Source organism: Monodelphis domestica, chromosome 7, assembly GCF_027887165.1.
Source record: "Monodelphis domestica isolate mMonDom1 chromosome 7, mMonDom1.pri, whole genome shotgun sequence".
NCBI lineage: Eukaryota > Metazoa > Chordata > Mammalia > Didelphimorphia > Didelphidae > Monodelphis > Monodelphis domestica.
The window spans coordinates 143,409,399-143,434,773 of record NC_077233.1 but is presented as its reverse complement, the minus strand read 5'-3'; the positions used below and the strand labels follow the sequence as shown (position 1 = coordinate 143,434,773).

The 25,375-nt window shown below is 43.3% G+C and overlaps 1 protein-coding gene across 16 annotated transcripts in view; it reads right to left on the bottom strand.

The window, feature by feature from the left end:
* The window catches only part of LOC100021259 (uncharacterized), an 88,418-nt gene extending 64,669 nt beyond the window's left edge, over positions 1 to 23,749 (bottom strand). For 2 of the 16 annotated variants that reach the window (XM_056805710.1, XM_056805724.1), the window contains exons 1-10: positions 23,668 to 23,732; positions 17,695 to 17,754; positions 14,782 to 14,966; positions 13,175 to 14,298; positions 11,954 to 11,975; positions 11,815 to 11,842; positions 4,583 to 4,634; positions 3,317 to 3,460; positions 2,750 to 2,949; positions 79 to 176 (exon numbers count right to left, since the gene is read on the bottom strand). In XM_056805710.1, the coding sequence (XP_056661688.1) occupies positions 79 to 176; positions 2,750 to 2,949; positions 3,317 to 3,460; positions 4,583 to 4,634; positions 11,815 to 11,842; positions 11,954 to 11,975; positions 13,175 to 14,298; positions 14,782 to 14,966; positions 17,695 to 17,754; positions 23,668 to 23,714 (1,960 nt within the window). In that variant the 5' untranslated portion in view covers positions 23,715 to 23,732. Of the gene's footprint in view, positions 1 to 78; positions 177 to 2,749; positions 2,950 to 3,316; positions 3,461 to 4,582; positions 4,635 to 11,814; positions 11,843 to 11,953; positions 11,976 to 13,174; positions 14,299 to 14,781; positions 14,967 to 16,026; positions 16,128 to 16,526; positions 16,604 to 16,987; positions 17,228 to 17,694; positions 17,755 to 21,899; positions 22,021 to 23,667 lie in introns of those variants that run through there. The other 14 variants (XM_056805721.1, XM_056805714.1, XM_056805715.1 and 11 more) reach the window with 14 other exon arrangements.
* Between the last annotated feature and the right edge of the window lie 1,626 nt (positions 23,750 to 25,375).

The window sequence follows — 25,375 nt, the reverse complement described above, 5'->3', positions numbered from 1 at the left end:
ACCCTCTTCCTTCTTTCCTCCACTACAGAGAGAGCACCAAGAGGAGGAGGAGGAGGAAAGTGGGGCAAGTGTCCTCACCACTCAGGCGTGTCAGGACAGGTAACTGGAAAGTTGTGTAGACAGCTTCTCGAGTTTCTTGGCTCATTCCCTCAAATTCCATATCCAGCCCTTGAACACTGGGACACAACCCCAAGGGCCTTTCAGAAAGGCAGATGCTCACATGGCCCTCTTCTAGGACCCCAGCATCTCCCCCCTGACCCTTAGATGGCCCCACCCACTTCATCCCCTGCAGAGAGGACAATGACAATCCAGAAGGGTTGGCCATGACCATTGGGATTGAGGGTCTGTATGTATATTAGGGCCACCCTCCCCTGCTCAAGGTCACAGGAGAGTGAGAGACATAGCCTGTGGAAGGTAGGAGGCTAGATTGGTGACAAAGAGGTAAACAGCATCCGTAGATTGATCAATCAGTAGTCAGCTGCCCTTGATCTTGACTGGGTAGGAGCTCTTCTTACAGAAGATCTAAGGCCAAAAATGCCCGAGGTTCTCTTTAAGACGAAGTGATGGAGCCCCAGGTCCTGGCACGGGAGGTACTAGGCAACCATAAGACGGTAGAATTTTGGAGAAATCTCTGGCCTCATCTAGTTCAATCTCAACACAAAAAGGAATCCTATCCTCACTATAACACCCCTCCCAGGGAGTATTTGTTTAGTCTTTGCTTGCTAGCCTCCCATGACAAAGAATTTGATACCTTATGAGGCCATCCATTTCATTGCTGGACAGCTCTAATTGCTATGGGGTGATCCATAGGCAGAGCTGAAATCTGTATCCCTGCTCTTACTGCTCCCAATTCTGTCTTCTGGACCCAAGTAGAACAAGGCTATATTCCACTTTCCTATGACAGCCCCTCGTCCTCTACCCAGCCTCTGACATTTTTTTCAGGCTAAACATTTCTTGCTCCTTCAAATGATTCATGTTTGTTGTAGTTGTGAGTCCCCAGGTCACTCTCCTCTGGACACACCTCAGTTCATTAAGATTCTATACTAAAACAAGGTACGCAGAATTGGAGGCCAGATTCCAGCTGCATTCTCATCAGGGTGCAGGATGGGAGATGATTGCCTCTTGTTCTAGACAAAATGCTTCTATTGTAACCTCTTGGGGGGAAAAACTGATCACTTGATTTATGTTCAGCTTGTGGTCTACTAAGACCTTCAGCTCTTTTCCCCATGAACTTTCCCACATGTGTGTATTAACCCTCTCATTGCCTAGGGAGCTCTCTTCATTCTCCTTTCTCCTACTCACATCTCTATGGAATCTAGTCAATTCTGAGGTATTTACACATAATAGTTTGAGACGTTCATGAATAACTCAGAACAGCCACCTTAGAAGGACAGATGTGATTCCCATTTGTAAACATTTAGAAAAAAGGCCCCAAAGAAGAGAAATACTTACCCACGGTTACCCAAAGGGATCAGTGGCAGAACCAACACTATAGCTCATGTCTGGCCTCAAAACACAATCCTTTACCCACTGGGCTGCACTACCTTTTCTGTGGTTGGGGGGCTTGCAGAGGTTTTTCATTGGTTCGCAAGGGAGGAGAGACCTTAAAAGTCTGAGACAGGATATGTGCAGGGGAATAGCTGGATTGGTGGGACAGGGCTGGCAGGTTCTGGGGAATCCAATACTTTTTTGCTTTCTGGACTTAGCTAAGAGATTGATTTGAGCCTCAACGGAAACATGTGAGGAAGAAACAGGGGATGTGAGGCTTTAGGATAGAAACCTGATTGGGGAAACGATTCATGTGCTCCAGGGTTTGCCCTCCTTCCCGTGATGCAGCTCCTCACTGTGAGTTTATTAGAGACAGAGGTTTAGTCTTCTCAGTGGGCAGGGGGTTCCCTGAAGGGAAGGGCTATGTCTCTCCCTCAGACAGAGGGCTCCCTGAGAATGGAGGCAATTATCTCCCCTGCAGAAATGAGGACAGAGTCTCCTCCCTCAGTCTAAGGGCTCCTTAGAGGCAAGGGCTGTGTCTCCCCCTCAGAAAGGGGAAGAAAGGGAGCACCCGGAGAGCAATGACTGTCTCTCAGACAGAGGGCTCCCTGAGGGCAGAAACATTTTCCATGATGGGGACCTCCTAAGAGGAAGAGCAGAGCCTCCTCTTCAGCTTGGGAGCCCTCCAAGAACAAGGCTCATACCTCCCCTTCTGGAAGGGGATTTCCTGGGGGCAGAGACAGCATCCCCATCTAAAACCAAAGGCTCCCTAGGGGGACGGTGTCTTCCTTTCAGATTCCTTTCCCTCAGTCATGAAAACAGGCAGGGACCATGGTTCCCCTCACACTGGTGGGAGCCAAGTTGCCTCTCAGAGTGGGAACTCATTTCCCCTCAGAATGGAGGATTTCTGGTGTGGGGAGGGGAGAGAGAATGCGGATCTTTCTTAGACCAAATATTTCCCAAGGATGGGAGAAATGTCTTTTACTGAGACTGAATTTCTTGGTGGGGGTGGTGGGGTGGATGATACTACATCTCAACCTACCCAGAACAAGGGGTCACTGAGGGTGAGGACCCCAAGTCTTCCTTAAAGATAAAAGCTATTCTCCTGGCCACAATCTGGGGCTCTGCTTCTATTTTCAGTTTTGAGAAAATAAAGCCCAAACACCTTCCATACGGGGGAAATAGTGCTTGAATTTTTGGTTAGCATCCCCAGCTGAGTTCTGGGATGATGGAGAAGGGATCCAGTGCCTCGTAAACCTACATGGCCTGGTATTGTTCACAACCCAAGGTACTGAGGGGGAGGCAGCGTAGATCTTCTCTGGGCAATGATGCCAGAAAGGGCTGGAGAAGACCCTGGAACCACCAGCGCAGGGAGAGGGTATCCTGAAAATCCAGTCGTCCCTGTAGCATAACAGTCCATAAAGCCTTCACAGTGGCCTCATGGCAGGCAGAGTCATTCAGCTGAAACAAACACAAGCATTTCCTCCAAATACATATTGCCCACTTGTTACTGGACAGCACCCACCCCACCCAGACACCCAAGCCAAAGGAAAGGTAGCCAGTGAAGAGACAGTTTAAATGCCAGGCCATTTACTGAGCATAGGGAAACAGCATTAGTAGCTTGGTCAGTAGGCAGAGTCAGGCTCCCTTGATCTGGGTAGAACCTCTTCTCAAGCCACTCAACCTATGATCTAGAGACAGCAGGTTAAAAATCATAGGCCACGAGGATTTATGAAACACCAAACATTGCCCCCTGTCCCCTGCCCGGAGCCCATGGTTCTTTATTCCATTACCCCCCAAGTCTCGCAGCAGGTCTCCTGCCCATTACCTTGCCAAGGGCACCCTGGAGTTCTGTGAGGTTGGCGTAGCTAAAGATTAGGGTCAGGGTCTCTGTGATCCCTGGATCTTCACACTGGGCCCTGCCCAGCCTCCCTTCTAGTTCTTCTCTGTTCAGCTTTGACCCTTGGGCTCTCTGAGGATCAGAATCCAGAGGACATCATCAAGAAGGGAAGAGATGGGGCACTAACAGGGAGTCAAGAGATCACAGAACAGTGTCCCCCCAACCTCCAACCCCAAGCCCAAACACACACCCTGGACTGCTGCTTCAACCCCCCCCCCCAATTGTCAAAGCTTGGCTTGCCACCTTCCCCATACCTTTGAGGCTCTTCTCCACCGGCACCCTAGCCTAATGTTCAGACCCCTACCCCAAAGTGCCTCATCTCATAGAACTTTTCTATTTAAAAGATTTCCAGAAAAATAGCTTAGCAAGCATAAGATCCAGTGCTGGAAGGGTCCCTACAGACTGACTATCTACTTCAACTCTTATTTTACAAATAGAGGAACTGAGCCCAGTGAAGAGAAATAACTTGCCCAAGGAAGTGGCAGAACTAAGATTCTAACTCAAAGCCTGTGACTCCAAGTTCTACACACTTTCCTCTCCACAAGCCTGCTTCATAAAAGTCTAGCCAGCATTTATTTGGCACGCGGTGTGTAGCAGGGAATGGGCTAAATGCTTTACAAATATAATCTCATTAGATCCTCACAACCCGGGGCAGGGGTGGTCGTGGTTAGGTGCTATTATTACCCCCATTTCCAGTTGAGGAAATTGAGGCAAACAGATTTTTAAATGACTTTCCCAGAGTCACACAGCTAATGGGTGTCTGAGACTGGATTTGAGCTCAGGTCTTCCTGATTCCAGGCTCAGAGCTCTATCCACTTTGCAGCCTAACTGCCTAACCCAACCTATGAACCTTAGAGGTGTAGGAACTAAGGTGCAGAAAGATCATGATTTGCTCAGGGCCACCTCGGGCAGAGATTTCATGGGGAAACTGAGGCAAAGAAGTAGGACAGTATTTCCAGAACCACTAAGACAAATGGAAGAGGAAATAGGCTCCATCCCCAAAACTGTTTCCAAGAAGCCAGACCACTGTGTGGAACTTCCAAGGCCAGAAGGGTGAAGTCCTGGGGCTTTTGGAGGTCAGGAGAAGGCTTCTGGCTGGAGATGGGATTTCTAGACTCCAAAGAGCTGGGAATAAGGGCATGGCAGGAAAGAAACACAGGAAGATGGTGCCAATAGGGTCTCCTCCTTACTCACCTTGTTGCAGATAAAGTCCCTTAGACTGATGTCTTCTGTATGTTCTCCAGGACTGAGAAATGGAGGGGAAAAAAGACAGAATCACCCTATAGCCATCTACTCTACTTAGCCACTGGTCCCCCTGCTCAAGCTTAATATTGTCTATCAAAAACATCTAAGATGAATGCAAAGACTTCTCACTAGGACCCAAGGGCTCCTGGGACTCAGTGGGAGGAATGAAGGACCCTAATTTCCCTCAGCACCTCCCTGGGACTCCCATTAGAGGGTAGATAAGTGTGGTACATACCTTAGCACCAGCCATATTCTCCTACCTCCCCTGTACTACCTTAGAGAAGTCACAGGATGCGGCTAGAACTCAAGAAACACTACTTTCTCATTAAGAACCTATCAGCTAGGGGGTAGCTAAGTAGCTCATTGGATTGAGAGCCAAGCCCAGAGACAGGACAGAAGGTTCAAATCTAGTAACCGACACTTCCTAGCTATGTGACCTGGGCAAATTACTTTACCCTCATAGTCTAGCCCTTACTGTTCTTCTGTCTCAGAATCAACAACATTGATTCCGAGACAGAAGATAAAGGTTTAAAAAGAAAAAAAAGAACCTATCAACTTCCCTCTCCCCTCTATGTTCTCTATCCTCAATGGCTGTCCCCAGATCTGAGACAGGTGACAGAGGAAGCTAGGACAGCTCACAGCAAAGGACAGGAAGGTTTGGTTTTACCTCTCTCTGAAAAATGTAAACATTCTGCCACTGTCTCTTAAGGACTGTGGGCCATTTCCTTTTAACTTGTAGCCAAACTCTTCTATATGTATCATCTTCCTGGTTAGAATATGAGCTCTGTGAGACCAGGAATTGTCTTACTTTTTTATTTGTATCCCCAACACTTGTTATAGTACTTTGTATGTAGAAAGAACTAAATAAATGCAGTTCGCTCCCTCACTTATTCATAAAGGCTTTGCTAAAAACTTGCTGGCTGGGTGAGAAGCCCTTTGCCCAGTGCAGCTAAATCAGGAGCTCATGCTGATGTGGGTAGGTTGTGTGAAAGTGCTGAGAGCAGGTTAAAGAATAAGGACCAGAATAGGTTTGGTGGTGAGAGGAAGGAAGAAAAGGGTTCAAGAGCACTGGGCTTGTGCTAATGGGTAGGCTGAGTTAATAGGCAATCCTACCCAAATTAATCTACTTATTTGGTGTCATACCTATAAAACTACCAAAAAAACTTTTTTTACAGAATTAGAAAAAATAATAACAAAGTTCATCTGGAAGAACAAAAGATTGAGAATATCAGGGGAGTTAATGAAAAAAAAAAACACATGAAGGATGGGGGGCCTAGCAGTACCAGCTCTTAAACTGTACTACAAAGCAGCAATCATCAAAACAATATGGTACTGGCTTAGAGATAAAAGAGTGGATCAATGAAATAGACTAGGGGTAAATGACCTTAGTAATCAAGTGTTTGAAAAACCCAAAGATCTCAGCTTTGGGGATAAGAACTCACTATTTGACAAAAAGCTGTTGGGAAAATTGGAAAAGAGTATGGCAAAAATTCGTTTTAGATCAATACTCACACCTATACCAAGAAAAATTCAAAATGGGTATATAACTGAAATACAAAGAGTGATATTATACGTCAGATGGGGGAGGGAAGAATTTAAGACCAAGCAAGAGATAGAGAACATCACAAGATGTTCTCTTGTAAAATGAATAATTTTGATTATATTAAATTAAAAATTAAAAAGGATTTGTACAAACAAAACCAATGCAACCAAAATTAGAAGGGAAGTAACAAACTGGGAAAAAATTTATAACAAAATTGTCTGACAAAGGTTTAATTTCTCAAATATATAAGGAACTAAGTCAAATTTATAGAAATCAAGCCTTTCTTCAATTGACAAATGGTCAAGGGATATGAATAGGCAGTTTTCAGATGAAGAAGTAAAAACTATCAATAATCATATGAAAAAGTGTTCTAAATCCCTCCTGATTAGAGAAATGCAAATCAAAACAGCTCTGAGGTACCACTTCACACTTAGCAGATTGGCCAATATGACATTAAGGAAAATAATAAATATTGGAGGGGATGTGGCAAAATTGGGACACTAATGCATTGCTGGTGGAGTTGTGAATTGATCCAACTATTCTGGAAGGCAATTTGGAATTATACCCAAAGGGTTTTAAAAGACTGCCTGCCCTTTGATCCAGCCATACCACTACTAGGTTTGTACCCCAAAGAGATGAAAAACATGGGGAAGTATCTGCTAGTACAAAAATATTTTTAGCTGCACTATTTTATGGTAGCAAAAAAATAGAAAATAAGAGGGTATCCCTCAATTGGGAAATGGCTGAACAAATTATGATATATGATGGTGATGGAATACTATTATAGTATAAGGAATGATGAACTGCTTGATTTCTATAAAAACTGGAAAGACATACGTGAACTGATGCAGAGTAAAATGAACAGAACCAGGAGAACATTATATACAGTGACTGAAACATTGTGGAACAATAAAATATAATTGACCTTGCTATTAGTAGAAATGCTAAAATCCAGGACAATCCTGCAAAAACCTATATGCTAACATGCTAAAAATGCTAAAACCCAGCAAAACAAATCCAGGACCATCCCAAGAGATATATGAAAAAGAATGCTATCCACATCTAGAAAAAGAATGGTTGGAGAAGAAATTCATAAGAAAGCATGTGATTTTCCACATGTTTATATAGGTATGTGATTTGGGATTTTGAATTTAAAATATTACTCAATTACAAAAATGAATAATACAGAAATAAAAAAGTAATAAAACTTTTTTTCAAAAGAGAAAGAACTGGGCTTGACTGAGGGGTTGTGACACTGAAACAAAAGTTCCACTAGGTATGACTAAGCTAGAAAGACCTGTTTTGGAAAGAACACAGTCCTGTCAACAGATTTTCTCTGTTGCCTAAGGACTGACCTAGCAAAATATGGTCCTGGTAATATATGCTAAATGAGAAACCAGATGGGTGAACATGTTCAAATTAAATGTTGATAGGAACATGGAGAAACAGGCCTAATATTACATTGCTAGAGTGAATTTTTTTCTAGAAAACAAGATGGAAATATACATTAAGAGCTGTAAAAGCTGTTCATGTACGTTGATCTAGAGATCCCATTACTAAACCCTGAGGGCACTACTGAGAGGGTAAAAAGTTGTATATGATATTAACAAGCAAACCGACAAAAATCACATGATTATCTCAAAAGATGCAGAAAAAGCCTTTGATAAAATACAACACCCATTCCTATTAAAAACACTAGAAAGCATAGGAATAGAAGGGTCATTCCTAAAAATAATAAACAGTATATATCTAAAACCATCAGCAAACATCATCTGCAATGGGGATAAACTAGATGCATTCCCAATAAGATCAGGAGTGAAACAAAGATGCCCATTATCACCTCTACTATTTGACATTGTACTAGAAACACTAGCAGTAGCAATTAGAGAAGAAAAAGTAATTAAAGGCATTAAAATAGGCAAGGAGGAGACCAAGTTATCACTTTGTGGATGACATGATGGTTTACTTAAAGAATCCTAGAGATTCAACCAAAAAGCTAGTCAAAACAATCAACAATTTTAGCAAAGTTGCAGGATACAAAATAAACCCACATAAGTCATCAGCATTTCTATACATCTCCAACCCATTTCAGCAGCAAGAATTAGAAAGAGAAATTCCATTTAAAATCACCCTAGACAATATAAAATACTTAGGAATCTATCTGCTGAGACACACAGGAACTATATGAACACAACTACAAAACACTCTCCACACAATTAAAACTAGATCTAAACAATTGGAAAAACATTGACTGCTCATGGGTGGGATGAGCTAACATAATAAAAATGACCATCCTACCCAAATTAATTTTCTTATTTAGTGCCATACCCATTGAACTACCAAAATACTTTTTTACTCAATTAGAAAAAAAACATAACAAAGTTTATTTGGAAGAACAAAAGATCAAGGATATGCAAGGAAATCATGAAAAAAAAAAATGCAAAGGAAGGAGGAGGACTTGCAGTACCAGATCTCAAACTATACTATAAAGCAGTGGTCATCAAAACAATTTGGTCCTGGCTAAAAGACAGAAAGGAGGATCAGTGGAATAGACTTGGGGTAAGTGAATTCAGCAAGACAGTCTATGACAAGCCCAAAGATCCCAGCTTTTGGGACAAAAATCCACTATTTGATAAAAAAAAACTGTTGGGAAAATTAGAAGACAATATGGGAGAGATTAGTTTTGGATCAACATCTCACACCTTACACCAAGATAAACTCAGAATGGGTGAATGACCTGAATATTAAGAAGGAAACTATAAGCAAATTAGGTGAACACAAAATAGTATACTTGTCAGATCTTTGGGAAAGGAAGGACTTTAAAACCAAGCAAGAGCTAGAAAAAATCACAAAATGTAAAATCAATAATTTTGATTATATCAAATTAAAGTTTTTGTACAAACAAAACCAATGCAACCAAAATTAGAAGGGAAGAAGGGAACAAATTGGGAAACAATCTTCATAACAAAAACCTCTGACAAAGGTCTAATTACTTAAATTTATAAAGAGCTTAAACCAGTTGCACAAAAAGTCAAGCCATTCTCCAACTGATAAATGAGCAAGGGACATGAATAGGCAATTTTCAGTTAAAGAAATCAAAACTATTAATAAACACATGAAAAAGTGCTCTAAATCTCTAATAATCAGAGAAATGCAAATCAAAACAACTCTGAGGTATCACCTCACACCTAGCAGATTGGCTAACATGACAGCAAAGGAAAGTAATGAATGTTGGAGAGGATGTGGCAAATTTGGGACATTAATGCATTGCTGGTGGAGTTGTGAATTGATCTAACCATTCTGGAGGGCAATTTGGAACTATGCCCAAAGGGCACTAAAAGACTATCTGCCCTTTGATCCAGCCATAGCAATGCTGGGTTTGTACCACAAAGAGATAATAAGGAAAAAGACATGTACAAAAATATTCATAGCTGCGCTCTTTGTGGTGGCAAAAAATTGGAAAATGAGGGGATGCCCTTCAATTGGGGAATGGCTGAACAAATTGTGGTATATGTTGGTGATGGAATACTATTGTGCTCAAAGGAATAATAAAGTGGAGGAATTCCATGTGAACTGGAACAACCTCCAGGAACTGCTGCAGAGTGAGAAGAACAAAACCAGGAAAACATTCTACACAGAGACTGATACACTGTGGTACAATTGAATGTAACAGACTTCTCCATTAGTGGCAATGCAATGACCCTGAACAACTTGGAGAAAAACCACTATCCACATCCAGAGGAAACACTGTGGGAGTAAAAACACCACAATAAAACAACTGCTTGAATACATGGGTTGAAGGCATGTTGTTGGGGATGTAGACTCTAAATGAACATCCTAGTACAAACAACAACATGGAAATGGGTTCTGATCAATTACACATGAAATACCCAATGAAATTGTGTGTTGGCAGCAGGAAGAGTGGGTGGAGGGGAAGGAGGGAAATAATGTGATTATTGTAACCAAGGAATAATGTTCTAAATTGACTAAATAAATTAATTCAAAATTTGGGGAAAAAATAAAAAGTTGTATATGTATGAAAATATTCTTCGAAGCTTTGTTTGTTATGACAAAATAACAAGAAATAATAAATTAAATGAGTGGAAGAAATGGCTGAATAGACTGTGATATCTGAAAATAATGGATTGTGTTATGTTATTAGAAGTGACAGGGGCAGCTGGATGGCTCAGTGGATTGAGAGTCAGACCCAGAGATGGGAGGTCCTGGGTTCAAATGTGACCTCAGACACCTCCTTTCCTGTGTGAGCCTGGGCAAATAATTTAACCCCCATTGCCTAGCTCTTACCACTCTTCTGCCTTAGAGACAGAAGGCAAGGGTTTAAAAAAAAAGAAGTGACAAATATCAGAAATGTAAAGAAAATAGAGAAAATATGTGAAGAGATGAAAAGAGAATAAGATAATATGTACCATGATTACATTTGTTTAAAAAAACAGCCACAAAATTGAGAGAAAAAGTATTCAAGTAAAACAAATCCAAAAAGAACTCAAAAGCAGAAGAAATTTATATTGGCATATATATATAATTTACATATTTTAAACAAATTGTAAAGAATGTGGAGTTTGTGGTTTTGCATATAATTGTTATATTTAAGAAATATATAATGTACATATATCTTTATAATAAATATATTCTTATATATAAACATATTTATAATATACTATATCATCATATAATATATTATAATATAATAAATGTTATATATTTATTATAAATATATGTTAGACATTTGTTTAGTTCATGTTTTTTGGTGATGGTGGTGGTGGTTACTAAGCATATAATTTAAAAAAGAGAGAGAATACTGGACTTAGGATGCTGTTCTAGCAGAAACAAGGACAGCTCAAAGGGCAAAGGGATCAAGAAAGGATTGTCACCTTCCAGCTAAGAGAATGTAGGATGAATTGGACCAAAGGAAGGTTGTAGTGGGAAGGGAACAGAAAAGTAAGACTTTTCAAGAGCCATGGAAACAGGCCCAGGTCTCTAGACCTATGGTCTATGAAGGAGGCATGTCCCAGTCTAATTTTGCCTCTCTTCTTCCCCTGGGAAGAAGCTACACTGGGGGCAGAGTTGGGGAGCTTTTGTGGGGTCAAGACACTTCCTGAGCCCTTGAGTAGGGGCTGCTACCTCTTACACTAAGCAGAAGAATAAACAGGAAAGATGAAGGGGCTACAGGATTAGAGACCCAAAATGGGAGATAAGAAGAAATGACTGTAAAATTTGACACTAGCTGAGGAGTCCAGAAGGGAATGTTTGATAGATGCTGGTTTATTGGATAAATGATTGCTCTCTAGGAAAAATGTGATGGGTAAGCACATTTCTCCTTCAGAGAGAAATGGACCCCTCTGGGGCCCAAGAGCTCAAGTCAGATGACCCCAGGAGCCCCAACCTGATAGACCCCTCATTCCATAGAACTTCTACCCCTTTCTCCCTAAACCCTTAGCCCCCTGGAACTCTGGTTCAAGACTTCCATTCTTTGAATCCTCTCATTCCTACTCTGTTCCCCAGACCCTAACCCTCTGGTCCCTGGAGCCCTGGAATTCTAGTTCCCAAGCTCTCTCCCTTCCACCCACAGCCTTAGTCTAACCTGATTCAAAACAAAGCCAAATAATCTCCTTCTTACCTGAGTTCACCACCGCACAGTATTGTTTCTGGAGGGAAAGAAAGGAAGTATGATGAGGATTCCTGACTCCGAAGGTCCCAAGAAAGGGAAGGGGGAAAGGGGAGGGTATATGCATCTGAGAGATTAACCTCTTACTTACCGTTTATCCCAGAGCCCAGGCACTAAAAAAGAAAAGAAACAAGAGGCATCTGATGACGAGTCATAGTTTTTCTCCCCACTGTCCCCTCATCTTTCCTGATCTACTTCCTTGCCTATCCTGGGCTAAGCAGTGGAGGGATCCAGAAGAAGAGGAAGACATGGGTCACATTTTTAGGAAGGAAGATCCCATTGGGCTAATAGTAACTCTTCTATATAGAGAGCTTTATAGTTTAGAGACCACATTCTCATCCATCACCTCATTTGATTCCTGTGGCAGCTCTGGAAGGGAAGTTGGGCAGGCACTATTACTTTCATTGGACAAAAAGGGAGAACCAAAACCCTGAAAAAGAAGGCGAACTCCCACTCCAAACAGCAAATTAGTGGTAAAACCAGAACCCAGGATGCTTGACTCCTACATAGTTCAGGGTTCTTTCCTTTGAGTTGAATTCCTGAACCTGTTAAAAACAAATCCCCAAGCCTAAAGTAGTAGGGCTCAGCTCAAGTTAGCACTTAGTAGGCTTGCCCTTCCTCAGGTCACAAGGCATAACCCAGACTCCGGCTCTGAATAGTAGTAGTAGTAGTAGTAATAATAATGATGTTTCTGAGAGGCAACTTTCTATATTTACAGAGCTGGCCTAGGAGTCAGGAAACCTGGGTTCAAATCCTGCTTCTGAGTCCTTTAATTTCTCACTATGCCCAAGCTTTGGTAGATGGAGTTTCCTCATTGGAAGATCCCCATACCAATGAAATCATGGCTATAATTCCACCCTCTCTCCCTTGAGCCATGGGTTTGCCAAGTGCTTGGAGGCCATTGTTTCATCTGATCCTCATAAGCCAGAACCAGGGTGTGGTCCATGGCCTCGAGGGCCATCTAGGCCATCTGGAGAGCTGCTAGATAACTAATTCTCTGGGTGAAGCTTAGAACTCAGGATAGACCATGGGAGAAAGAAGATTCAGAAAAAGCCCTGAGGGTGGGGGTGGGTGCAGTTAAGTGACTCAGTAGACAGAGAGCCAGGTCTGGAGATGGGAGGCTCAAATCTGAACTCAGACTTCTTAGCTGTGTGACCCTTAGTCCCTTAACCCCCATTGCCTAGCCCTTACTGCTATTCTGCCTGGAAGCCAATGTATAGTATTAATTCGAAGATGGAAAGTAAGGGTTTAAAGAAAAACAGACCGCCTTCCCTCCAGCCCAGGCTCCAGGTGCTCACTCTTCCCAACTCACCAAGGTGTCTTCCTCCAAAGTGGTGATATTGTTCCCCAAGGCCTTGTTCTCTGTGATGACGTTCCCCATGGAGACAGTGATCCCCGAGATTTGATTCCCTGTGGTAGCATTGCTCCCCAGTGTGTCTTCGCTGATCCCCATGGACACATTGTTCTCTGAGGAGTCGGTCCCCCAGGTGACGGTCTCTGAAGTTTTGTTCCCCAATATGTCGAGTTTCTCTGTGGTAAGTTTGTTCTCCAAGATGGAATGGCTGTTCCCTGGAGTGGAACTGCTCCCCAGGGCAGTACGGCTCTCTGTGATGGTATTCTCCAGGGTTTTGCTCTCTGAGGTGATGCGGGTCTGCGAGGTGCTGTTGCTCCCCACTGAATCGATGTTCCCCGAGGTGACGATCTCCAAGGAGTCGATCCCCACGGAAACGTTCTCCAAGGTGGTGGCGATGGTCCCCAAGATATCGTTGTTCCGCGTGGCTTTGGTGCCGGTGGCGAAATTGCTCCGCTTGATATCGTGGTTCTGTGGGACTTTGTTCTCGAGGACGGAACTGTTCCCCAAGATACCTCTGTTTTCCAAGGCCAGATTGGCGGTGGTGGTATTCCCCTGGATAGCGCTGCTCTGCGAGATTTGATTCCTGGTGGTGACATTGTTCCCCGTGGAAGTGCTGTTCTCCAGGGTTTTGTTCCCCAGAATGACACTGATCCCGGCGCCTGTAGCGTTCCGCGCGATATCGCTGATCCCCTGGGCTTTGTTCCCCAGGAGTATATTGTTCTCGGTGTCGATATTGTTCCCCTTGATATTGCTGATCCTCGAGGTTTTGGTCTCGGTAGTGGTATTGTTCCCTGTGATTGCGTTGCTCCCCTGGGTATCGTTGTTCCCCGAATGTTTGGTCTCTGAGATGATGTTGAAGCCCGAGGTGTTGTTGTCCGAGGTGCCGTTGTTCTCCGTGGAAGCACTGTTCCCCATGGTGATGTTGCAATCTGGGGTGCCATAGGTCCCTGTGATGGCACTGCTCTCCACGGTGATGGTCTCTGTAATGGCGCAGTTCCCTTTGGTGGTAATCTCTGTTGTGATGGTCTCCGGGATAATGCTGTTCCCCATGGTGGGGTTGCTCCCTGCAAGCCAGGACAGCCCTGTGCAGTGAAGGCAAAGACAAGGAAGGGGCAACACAGGTTGGCCTCAGGGGAAGGGAAGGAAGGGTAGACAGTGGGGCTAGAGGGAGACCTCAAAGCAAGCTTGTAAAGAAATTTTCTGAGAGGCCCTATTCTAACTCTCTTCCAGAAGTCCCCCTTCACCTAAGGGAAACCCATAGGAAATGAATGGGCAGAAGGGAAGTAGAAATGGCCCTGGACTAGTCAAGAGCCCTAGGTTCCATTTCCAGCTCTGTGCCACTAACTTCCTGTGTGACTTTGAGCAGATCTTCTCTCCCTGGACTCAATTTTCTTCATCTATAAAAGGGGGAAAATGGGTATGGACCAGATTATCTTTAAAGTCTCTTCCATCTATGTAGAGAAAGAAAAGGTCAGAGGAGAGAAGACAGAGAAATGACAGAGAAAGAGAAGAGAGGGGGTACATAGAAGGCTCATTGGGTAAGGCTATCCACCCACTCAGCTCACCAAGGCACAGTTCCAACAGCAGAGCCAGGAACTGGGTGGGGAGGCCCATGGCTCCTAGGTAGGTCTTCTTCCTCCCAAGTAGCAGCAACTGAACCTCAGAGAAATATGGGATGAAGCCCTCACATACAGTCCCAGATGTTCCCTTTCCTTCAGCCCTGGGCTGAAGCAGAATAAAGGGACTCTTCCTAATTGGGGCAAAAAGGGGGTGGGTGTAAGCAGAAGTTCTCAGAAAAATCATCCACCACCCTCTTTCCAGATGCCCCTCAACTCCATTCTTCCTTCTACTCCTTTCTATCCCGTTCACATTCCCTAGTCTATTTACTTCACTCCCTCAGCCCTTTTTCAGACCTTGAATATATTATGGAAGGAGAAGAAAGAGGGCAGGTGTGGATGTGGGAACTGGCCCCTTCGTCTTCCTAGAGAAAATGAGATACAGGCTCCTGCTGGAGTTAGTGCTATAGCCAGTGAGTGAAATTCAACCCTGCTGTGCAGGGGGCTGATTGGGGATTTGGGAGGGGATCAGCTATATTTTCTACCTTCTCCTCCTCCCTATGGGTCAGCCCTTTCCTGAGGGTCACAGCCTTAAGCCAGGTCCAGGTAACTGCTGAGAAATAGCAGATATAGCCTCAGGAAGAGGATAAATTCTGCATATATGAAGTACTGCGTAATAATGCAGTACTTAGTAATTATGGCAATTTGGTACATTGAATCTAAAATAGGGCTCCTACCCTTTGTTCAGTGCGGCCTCTATGGCACTCACCCCTGATCCCCAAAGCAGGAGACAGGACCTTTATAAAAATGGAATCTTAGGATCAGGGGAGCCCATGTTCTCCTTCATTTACTCACCCACCTTGAGACATGGGTGCCCTAGATAGTCTTACCTGGAAAGGGGAGTGTACCTAAAGGATAGAAACCAGCTCTGTGTCTCCAAGCAGTAATGTGTCTGCCTGGGTGTCCAGGACGAGATTTTATGGGATGGGAGGTACTAAGGAAAGGGGTGTGGTATGAGCTAAGCCTAAACCACAAGTTCTGAGGGGGAAATGAATGACAGATACAGAAATTTCATCAGAAACTTCCATCTGAGGGAGTGTGTCTTGCTCAGGCTCATGGTGACCTGCATGCAACCTGAAGGCTGCTATGGGTCCAAAGGCTACCCCTTGATCCCTCTCCTCATCTTTTCTTTCTCTTTCTCTCTCTTGCCTATGTCTCCTCTCTTTCTCCTACCTTCTTTGCTCTCTATCTTACCCCTTTCTTGAGAACAAAGGCAAAAAATACAATATAAAGGGAAACCCAAGAGAGGAAGAAACAGAATGGGGATGGGGGAAAGAGCTGAGGAGAATCGCAGAATCACTGAAGAGTTGGGAAAGACCTCAAAGATCATGTAATGCCCAACCCATACCTGAACAGGAGTCCCTTCTGTGACATCAGCATTAAATGGTCATCTATCCATAGCCTGAATGTCTCCAGGAAAGAGGAACCCAATGCCTTCTAAGACAACCCCTTTTACTTTGGGATATCCCTAATTGTTAAGCAAGTTTTCTATAGTTAAGCCTAAATGGGCTCCCTTGTTGCCCCAATTTCTGTCCTCTGAAACCAAATTGAATGAATTTAAGGCCTTTCAAAGTATTGAAAGACAGCCATTATTTTCCAATGGGTCTTCTCCAAGTTAAACAGCCTTTAGTCTTTCAACCATGGTTCCTCTAATGGTATGGTTTCCAATTCCATTGGCATCCTAGTGGTCTTACTCTGTAGGCTTCCAAACTTGCCAATGTCCTTCTTCAAATATGGCCCCCAAAATTGAACATCAGGCTTCAGACACGGCCTAGCAGGGCAAAGAGCAGCAGGACTATTACCTTCCCCATTGTGAACATTTCTTAATTTACTTCTCTCTGGCTACCATGTTAAACTAGCTCATATTGAATTTGAAATATACTCAAATCCATAAATTTTTGACACAAAATATTGTTGAGTCCTATCTCTGAATTGTTCTTGTGAAATTAATGTTTTTTAGCTCAGTTATAGGGATTTCGCATTTATTTCTACTAAATAAGGGTAATAATAATCACAGTAGCAACTGTATCAGGCACCATACTAAGCACCTTACAAATACTATCTCATTTATCTTCAGGATAACCCTGAGAGATGTGTGCTATTATCATCCCTTTTTTACAGTCAAGGAAACTGGGAGGCACAGTGGATAGAGTACCTGTCCTGGAGTCAGGAAGTTGTTGTTGCTGTTGGTTAGCTATTTCAGTCACATCTGACTCTTTGTGACCCCATTTGAGATTTTCTTGGCAAAGATACTGGAGTGGTTTGCCATTTCCTTCTCCGGCTCATTGTTCAGATAAGGAAACAGAGGTGAACAGGGTAAATTGACTTGCCCAAAGTCAAACAGTAGGTTGGAATGGCAAAATTGGGGCTCAAATGCAGGTTCATGATTCCAGCTACAGTAGACCCCTCCCCACTAGGGTGGACAGTGAAGTTTTTAAAAATCGGAAAGGAAGGCAATTAGTCCTGGTCCTGGCAAAGAAAGCCAAGAATAAAATAGAACTCTTTTTTTTAAGCCCTTACCTTCTGTCTTAGAATCGGTACTGTGTATTGGTTCCAAGGCAAAAGAGTGGTAAGGGCCAGGCAGTGGGGGCTAAGTGACTTGTCCACTAAGTGTCTGAGACCACATTTGAACCCAGGATCTCCCATCTCTGGACCAGGCTTTCAATCCACTGAGCCATCTGGTTGCCCCCAGGAGAACTTTTACACACCAAATGGATAGCACCTCATATGTACCAAGCTTTGAGTTCAAACAGAAAGTGATAGAAGACAAGATCCTCCTAAGGGGAGAGTCAGACTTATCTAAGGGCGAAGAGAGCACCAAAACTCTAAGTTACCAAGCATAGATTTGAGTAAAAAGCAGACCTAGAGAAGAATCCTAGAGGCTTCTGGAAGCAGCATCCATGAAGGCAATCAAAGTACAACCTGGGCAGAGAGAGGGATAATTTAGGTCGCAGGCAAGGGCTCACCTTACCAGGGGTCAACCTGAGAGCAGAGACAGAGATGGCTGGTTGATATCCAAATAACAGTGACCAGCAGAACAGGGGTTGATAAACCATACCTTTTCTTCAGGAACCATTCACATGAAGCTTAGTGCTTTTGAGGCTGTCTAAGAAACTCCCCTGGTAAAGACTGAATAATCTCCAACTTTGTCTTGGGTGAGATAAGGTGATAAAGCTTCTGTTTCTAGTTTCAGCAGAATGGAGGGGTGGGAGGAGCTGAAATCTTCTTGGAGACCCCAGGCTGGGGATCCCAATAATAGCAGAATGGTTATGGGGTCATGAGCCAGTCAGACAGAGCAAGAGAAGACTCAGGTAGAATGATTAGCTTTAGCTGCCATTTTGGGTCCCCTGCCTCCTGGGAGGGAGGGTGTCCTCACACTCAGGGCATGAGCTTTCTCATAAAGGAGATAGGAAATGCCTCTCTGGAGAAGACAAGACTTCCAGAATCCTGAAACATAAGAACCAGAAAAGCCCTTGGAGATCATGGAATCAGAGATTCAGAACTGGAAGCCTTCCAGTCTCTTCATTTTTTTAAACCTTTATCTTCCATCTTAGAATCAATAGTATTGGTTCCAAGGCAGAAGAGCAGTAAGGGCTAGGCAATGGGGGTTAAGTGACTTGTCCAGGGTCACACAGCTACGAAGTGTCTGAGGTCACATTTGAATCCAGGATTTCCCATATTTAAGTCTGATTCTCAATCCACTAAGCCATCTAACTGCTCTCTAATCTCTTCATTTTTAAGATGAGGAAACTTGAGGACCAGAAGAGTTAAGTGGTTTGCCTGTCATCTCATTTAACATTTTTTAAAAACAAATTGGGAAGAAAACCCAGAAGGCACTAGATGACACAATGCATAGAGGAAAGGCCTGGAATCAGAGAGGCCCAAGTTCAAATCTGGCCCCAGAGACTTATTAGCTGTATGATCCTAGGCAAGTCACTTAACCTGCCTGCCTCAGTTTCCTTAATTATTAAATGGAAAGCAATAATAGCACCTACTTTTCAGAGTTATTGTGTGGATCGAATAAGATAATATTTGTAAAGTACTTAGTACAGTGCTTAACACATAGAAGGTGCTATATAAATGCTTATTCCCTTCCCTTTCCCTTTATCCCTTTGAAGTGACATGCTCCTATACTACAAACAAATGGCTCAGCCAGGACCAGAACCCAAACCTCCTAAGTCCAATGCATTCTTTCCCCTGAGCTTTCCTAAAAACCTTGACTATGAGTAATGTAGAATTAAATCAAACAGAACTGAAGGTCAAAGAACATGGTACAGATAATAAATTCTAAAGTCTACCAGGAAGAAGAGGGATCCCAATGGTTTGAGATTCCAGATCAGAGAAACCTTCTTGGAGGAGGGAAGACTAGATTCAGACTCTAGAGGACAGTGCAGAGGAGGGAGAGTGAGAAGTTTTCATTTGAGAAGATTAGCATAAACAGAAGCATGTAAGAAGAAATCAACTATTGAGAAAATAGCTTAAGAGTGAAAGATTACAGTTCTATTGACAGATATCCTAGGGCAACTAGGTGGCACAATGGATAGAGCATGGACCATGGATAGAGTCAGGAGAGCCTGAGTTCAAATCTGACCTCAGGCACTTAATAGCTGGGCGACTTGGGACAAGTCACTTTGCCCTGTTGGCCTCTGTAAAATGAGTAATAAATAAAATGAGTATGAGCCAGAGAAGGACATGGTAAATTACTCTAGCATCTTTGCCAAGAAAACCCCAAAAGGAGTTACAAGGAGTCAACCATGACTGAACAGCAACAATAAAGAAGTCCTGAGTTGCCATTTTGGAAACATCTAGTCTTCCCTTCAGCCCAAGCTCATTTCTAAAACTTTACTCCATCCCTCTTTCCCTACCACCCATGAAGTTCTCCATCATCACTAAAACTGTTCACAATGTCTTATTTTCACCAGGAATGCTTCCCTTCCCCTGGCCCAACATGGAATTCCTCACTTTCCTTCCTCTTTGCTGGCTTCCCCCATCTCTACCCCATAAACACCTGTTCTGTTTGTTTGACTCTGACATCAGTTTGTTATTTGTTTGTACAGATACCTTCACAGACCTGTCCCTCCACTACATGATTCTGAACAGTCATATGTTTTAGATTAGAATTTAGAGATATGGCCAGTCCCAGCAAAATATCTAATCCACCCTCTGGGGAAAGGTGGGAAAGTTCATAGGCTCAGAGATTTACAGAAGTAATGAGTCATATTCTACCATTTTACAAATAAGGAAACTGGAATCTCGAAAAGTCAAGTAACTTGTCAAAGGTCATATTAGTGGTATAATTTGAACCCTGACTCTCTAATTCCAAAACCAGCATTCTTGCTACTTGATGAATGCCTTCCAGGTCAATAGAATGGAGCCCTAGGGCTCTGAGGAAATTATTGAACAGAAGTTTCATTGGGAAAGTGGGCACCTTTGAACAGACTCATTGCTTCCCAGATAACAACTACAAATATATCAAAACATCTTAATAGGGATTGAGCTATTGAGAGCCGAGGAGCTCAGTGGATTGAGAACCAGGCTTAGAGACGGGAGATCCTAGGTTCAAATCTGACTTCAGACATTTCCCAGCTATGTGACCCTGGGCAAGTCACTTAACCCCCATTGCCTAGCCCTTACCACTCTTCTGCCTTGGAACCAGTACTTAGTATTGATTCTAAGATGGAAAGTAAAAGTTAAAAAAAAAAAAGACAGGAGGTAAGGTTTTTTTTTTTTTTTACAAAAAACCCATTATTTTAGACGTATCTACCAATTGTTTCACCATTAAACTAGATTTAGAACAAAGGAAGTGATAGTCACAGAATCATGACCCTCAAAGATTATCTAGCTAGTCTAATGCAAAGCAATCCTCTTAACATCTCCAACAAGTAGTCATCCAGCTTCTGCTTAATAATCTAGCAATAAGAAACTCACTACCTACCCAGAAATCTATTCCACTGTGAGGACAGATCTAGTTTAAAAATCATTCTAACTAATTCACCAAATCTGCCCTCCTTGAACTTCCCCTAAATACTTCTACGGCTGCCAAAAAGAACAAATATAATCCCTCTTTCACTGAATGGTCCTTCAGCTATTGAAAGACTATGGTTGGGGGCAGCTGGGTAGCTCAGTGAATGGAGAGCCAGCCTTAGAGATAGGATGTCCTGAGTTCAAATCTAGCCTCAGACACTTCCTAGCTGTGTGACCCTGGGCAAGTCACTTAACCCCCATTGCCTAGCCTTTACCACTCTTCTGCCTTGGAACCAATACGTTGTAAGTAAGGGTTTTTTTAAAAAAAGACTATGGTAATGCTTTCCCCAAAATCTGTTCTACAAGTTAACTATCCTTGGTTCTTCCAAGTCATCCTTCCAAGTTAGTCCTTACCTGTTGTCTTTTTTTAAAACCTTACCTTCCATCTTAGAATCAATACTAAGTATTGGTTCCAACTCGGAAAAGAAGAGTAAGAGCTAGACCACTGGAGTTAAGTGACTTGCCTGTGACCACATAGCTAGGAAGTATCTGAAATCAAATTTGAACTCAGGACTTCCTGTCTCTAAGGCTTCAATACTCTTCACCAATCTGGCCACCCTGCTTGGAATGGATATCCTCTTCCTTGACCAGACCACAAGGGGAGCAGTTTATCTCTTTCTGGATGCCAGTTTTGGGGAAAATTCCTTCTTCCTATGTCTTCTGCTCAGAATGGGCATCCTCTGCTTGTCCAGATCACAACTGGCACATTATCTGACTTGGATGCCAATTAGGTGGAGGCAGTGGGGGAGGGGAGCAAGAGTAAGAACAGTGAGGGTGGTGAATCAGTACCCAAAGTATCATGATATAAAACTCTCGGTTTAAGAAGCCAGGAATGTTTATCTTGGAGAAAGGTTAAGGTTTCAGGGGTGACAGCAGGTACATAGTTGTTATCTTTAAATATCTCAAGAATTGTGATGGGGAAGAGGAAGCACAGGGAGTCTGAATATCTCCAGAGGGCATCTGGAAGCGACTAGAGCAAAAGTTACAAGGAAGGAGATGTCAATTGAGTACCAATAAGAGCTTTCCGATAGGTGATAGCCTACCATAGAAGGATCTGCCTCTCAGGATAGAGTATTCATCTTGGAAAGTGTTCAGACCAAGGCTGCATGGACAACTCTTAGGGATACAGCAGAAGGTATTCCATCGTAAGAAGGGAGGTGACTGCTATTCCATGAGATTTGGGATTTGAAACATTTTGGTCTGAATTTTCCATCCATCATAAATCCCCCATTTCCATCCTATCCCTCCTTCCTAATCTCCTGGCAATTGCTCCCACTGCTCTTCCTGAGCCCTGGTTCTCTCAATCTCCTTAAAATGTTTTCCTCTTACAATGCCTTTCCTTCTCTCTCCATCCTTATTCCCCTATTCACTCATCCCTGCCATGTGCTAGGATCTGGGCTAGATGCTGAAGGGGATGCAGAAATGAATGACAGGGTGCCCTGCCCTTATGGACTATCTGGACTGGTAGAGGTATAAAAGTCTCCATATGAATAATTAGGATAAGTAGAATGTGATAGAATATCCAAAGCCCATTGTCCTTGATTATCTTATTGGATCCTCACACCTCTGTAAAGGAGGTAAGGATTATTATTCCCATTTTACAGAGGGAGAAACTGAAGCCCAGACTAGGGAAATAATTTTTCCAGAGGCATCCATGCAGTGAGTCAGAGGCAGAGTGGAGACTAGAACCTATTTCTCTGAGTCCTTTCTACATTGCCACTCACACCTTCAGAAATCAAAGTTCTTAGCAATGCATTTTTCTCTCTCAATGATTGGGGCAGAATTACCCTACTCCTTTCCCTTCTCTCTTCCCAGTATCTTCTTCCACATCTCTCTTTTCCCTACCTCCCTATCAGGGTTAGCTTATAGGTAGCAAAATGTCAAAGATATCTAACTCTCTTTTTGGATCAATACCTCCACCACTCCCATCCCAGAGGAAATGATGGGCTCATTCGCACTGAAGAGTGAGAGGCTTTTCTTTCAAGCTAGAAGGGACCTCAGAGATCACCCAGTCCAACTCCTTCATTTTAGAAATAAGAAAACAGAAGCCTAGAGGGGTCATATAAATTGTCCTAGGACTCAAAGATCATAAATATCATTGGTGGGATTTGAACCTAGGTTCTGTAACTCCAGAGGCAGTGATTCACCCCCCCCTTACTGTACCATGTGTGCTTCTTGGTACTAGCTTCAGCCTCAGAGCCCCAGAGTCTTTGGGGTTCAAGTCCTACCTTCTGACACATACTTGCTGAAAGGCCTTGGGGCAAGTCACTTAATTTCTCAGTGCCCTGGACCAACTCTCTAAGTCTACAGAGTACCTGCCTACAAGAATAGGGGGAGTTGCCCCCTAGGGGAGGTCCCTCTACAACCAAAACATAAGTCTGGTTCCTATTCTTTACAGAGCACAATGCTTAGTCCATAGACATGATTCTCTGGCTCTGTGAATTGTCAGGAAGGCAATGTGAGGTGGCCTTTGGGACTGGAGGGACCTTTTCCAGGCGCCCTCATTTCACAGTTTCATAGACAGCCGATGATCCGGCCACTAATTAAGGCCAACCCAACTCCCAGGCTAACGATAGGAATTAACCAGTGCCTGTATAAATGCCAGCGACTCTTCCCTCCCTTGGATGAACTCCCAGTTGATGGCACCTGCTCAGAGGGAAACAAAGCCAGTTCCACCTCAAAACTCACACCACTTCCTCATCCCCCTGTGGGAATGAACAAACCAGACCACCCCCTCCCTTCATCTTACTCACCCCCCTCCTTCCCACCCCACTCTCTTATCTGGTCCTTTAGAAAGACTGAATTTCACACCCCTGGTTGTTGAGGCCAAACACGCCAGGACCCCGGCCAGAGCCCATCAGGAGACCAACCCAGAACCTTCCTTAGAATTAGAATCATGGAACCATAGAGGCATAGAATGTCTAGGCTGGAAGGAGCCTTAGAGACCTTCTAATCCAACCCTTTCATTATACAGAGGAAGAAACAGAGGTCTAGGTCTGGGGAGAGATTCACCCAAGATTACACAATAAGTGAATAACAGAGCCAAGACTAGAATCCTTTGTGTCCTATCTCCTAGGCTAGGTGTGTGCCCATTGTATCACTCTGCCTCTCCAGCTTCCACAATTTAACGACCATCTTTAGCTGCTGGAGTCATGGAAGTAGAGGGAGTCTTAGGATACTCTAGGTCACAAATTCCTCAAGTTTTTTTAGGTTCCTCATTTTTCCACCAGATCGCCAGACCTTCTATGACTAAATGTGAGAGATGGCCAATTGTTAATGATTCTTAACATCCTTTCTAATCCAACAGAATTTATTCCTCTATATAAAACTGATGCTGTCGCTCCCTGTCTTTTCCTACACAGGTACCTCCTGGGTGATGGTTGACTTGATTGTCCTAATCTGGAATGCCCTTTTCATCCCAACCTTTCCTAGGCAAACTTAGTCATCCTTCAGGAATGAACAAGCCCTCTCTCCTTCAAGAAGCCTTCCCTCCCTTTTCTATGGAATTACTTTATTCTCTATAGTCTGATAGTGGGGGTGGGCTACTCCACACCATCCCAACTCTCACTCTCTTTGTGATCTGGGCCTTACTTGATTTCCAAAGGAACATACATGTATATTAATAACAATAATAGTAGTAGTAGTAGGCATTTAGATAGCATTGTACAGCCATTTTGCAAATACAGGATGACTGGGATCATTATCCACCTTTAAAACATTAGAAAACTGGGGCACAGACTAGTTAAAAAACTAGCCTGGGCTTTCATTGCTAGTTTGTGATAGAATTAGGATAGGAACCCTCCTCTCTTGACCCCCCCCCCAGGCTAGTGGTCCCTTTGACTCATTTTATTCTGTGTAGATTCTGTAGCCACCTTCTTCCTAACCCCACCTCTATTATGTGAACCATAGTTACTTCCAGTTAGGTCCATGTTTTTCCCAGTCCCACACCCACCCTCAGAATTACTGTCCCCTCAGAGAAGTAGGTTTGATCTTCTGTCTAGAAGTCTTAATAGATTTACAGAGTGCCTTTCTGGGGAGCCTTGGATATGGACTGAGGCTTTGGCTAATGCACTTTCTTTTTAAACCTTTATCTTCTGTCTTAGAATCAATGGTAAGTATTGGTTCCAAGGCAGAAGAGTGGTAAGGGCTAGGCAATGGGAGTTGTTACTTGCTTAGAATTTAAGTATCTAAGGTCATATTTGAACCCAGGACCTCCCATCTCTAGGCTCTCAATCCACTGAGCCACTTTGATGCTCTAGATATGTTTTTCTCATGAGGAAGTGTCCCAAGGGACCAAAGTCTTAGGTGGTTGATACAGACATCATAAAGGATAAAGGAGTAGGAATGTGCCAGAGTGTACAATCCTGTCTGATCAGCTGAGCACGGAGTGGATAATAGGAGAGTGTGGGACAGTGAGAAGGACCTAGAAATCAGAAGACACGGCTTCTAGATCCAGTTCCACCACAGATTCGCCAGGCACGATGGGCATGCAGGTCAGATAATCTTTCTAAGCCTCACT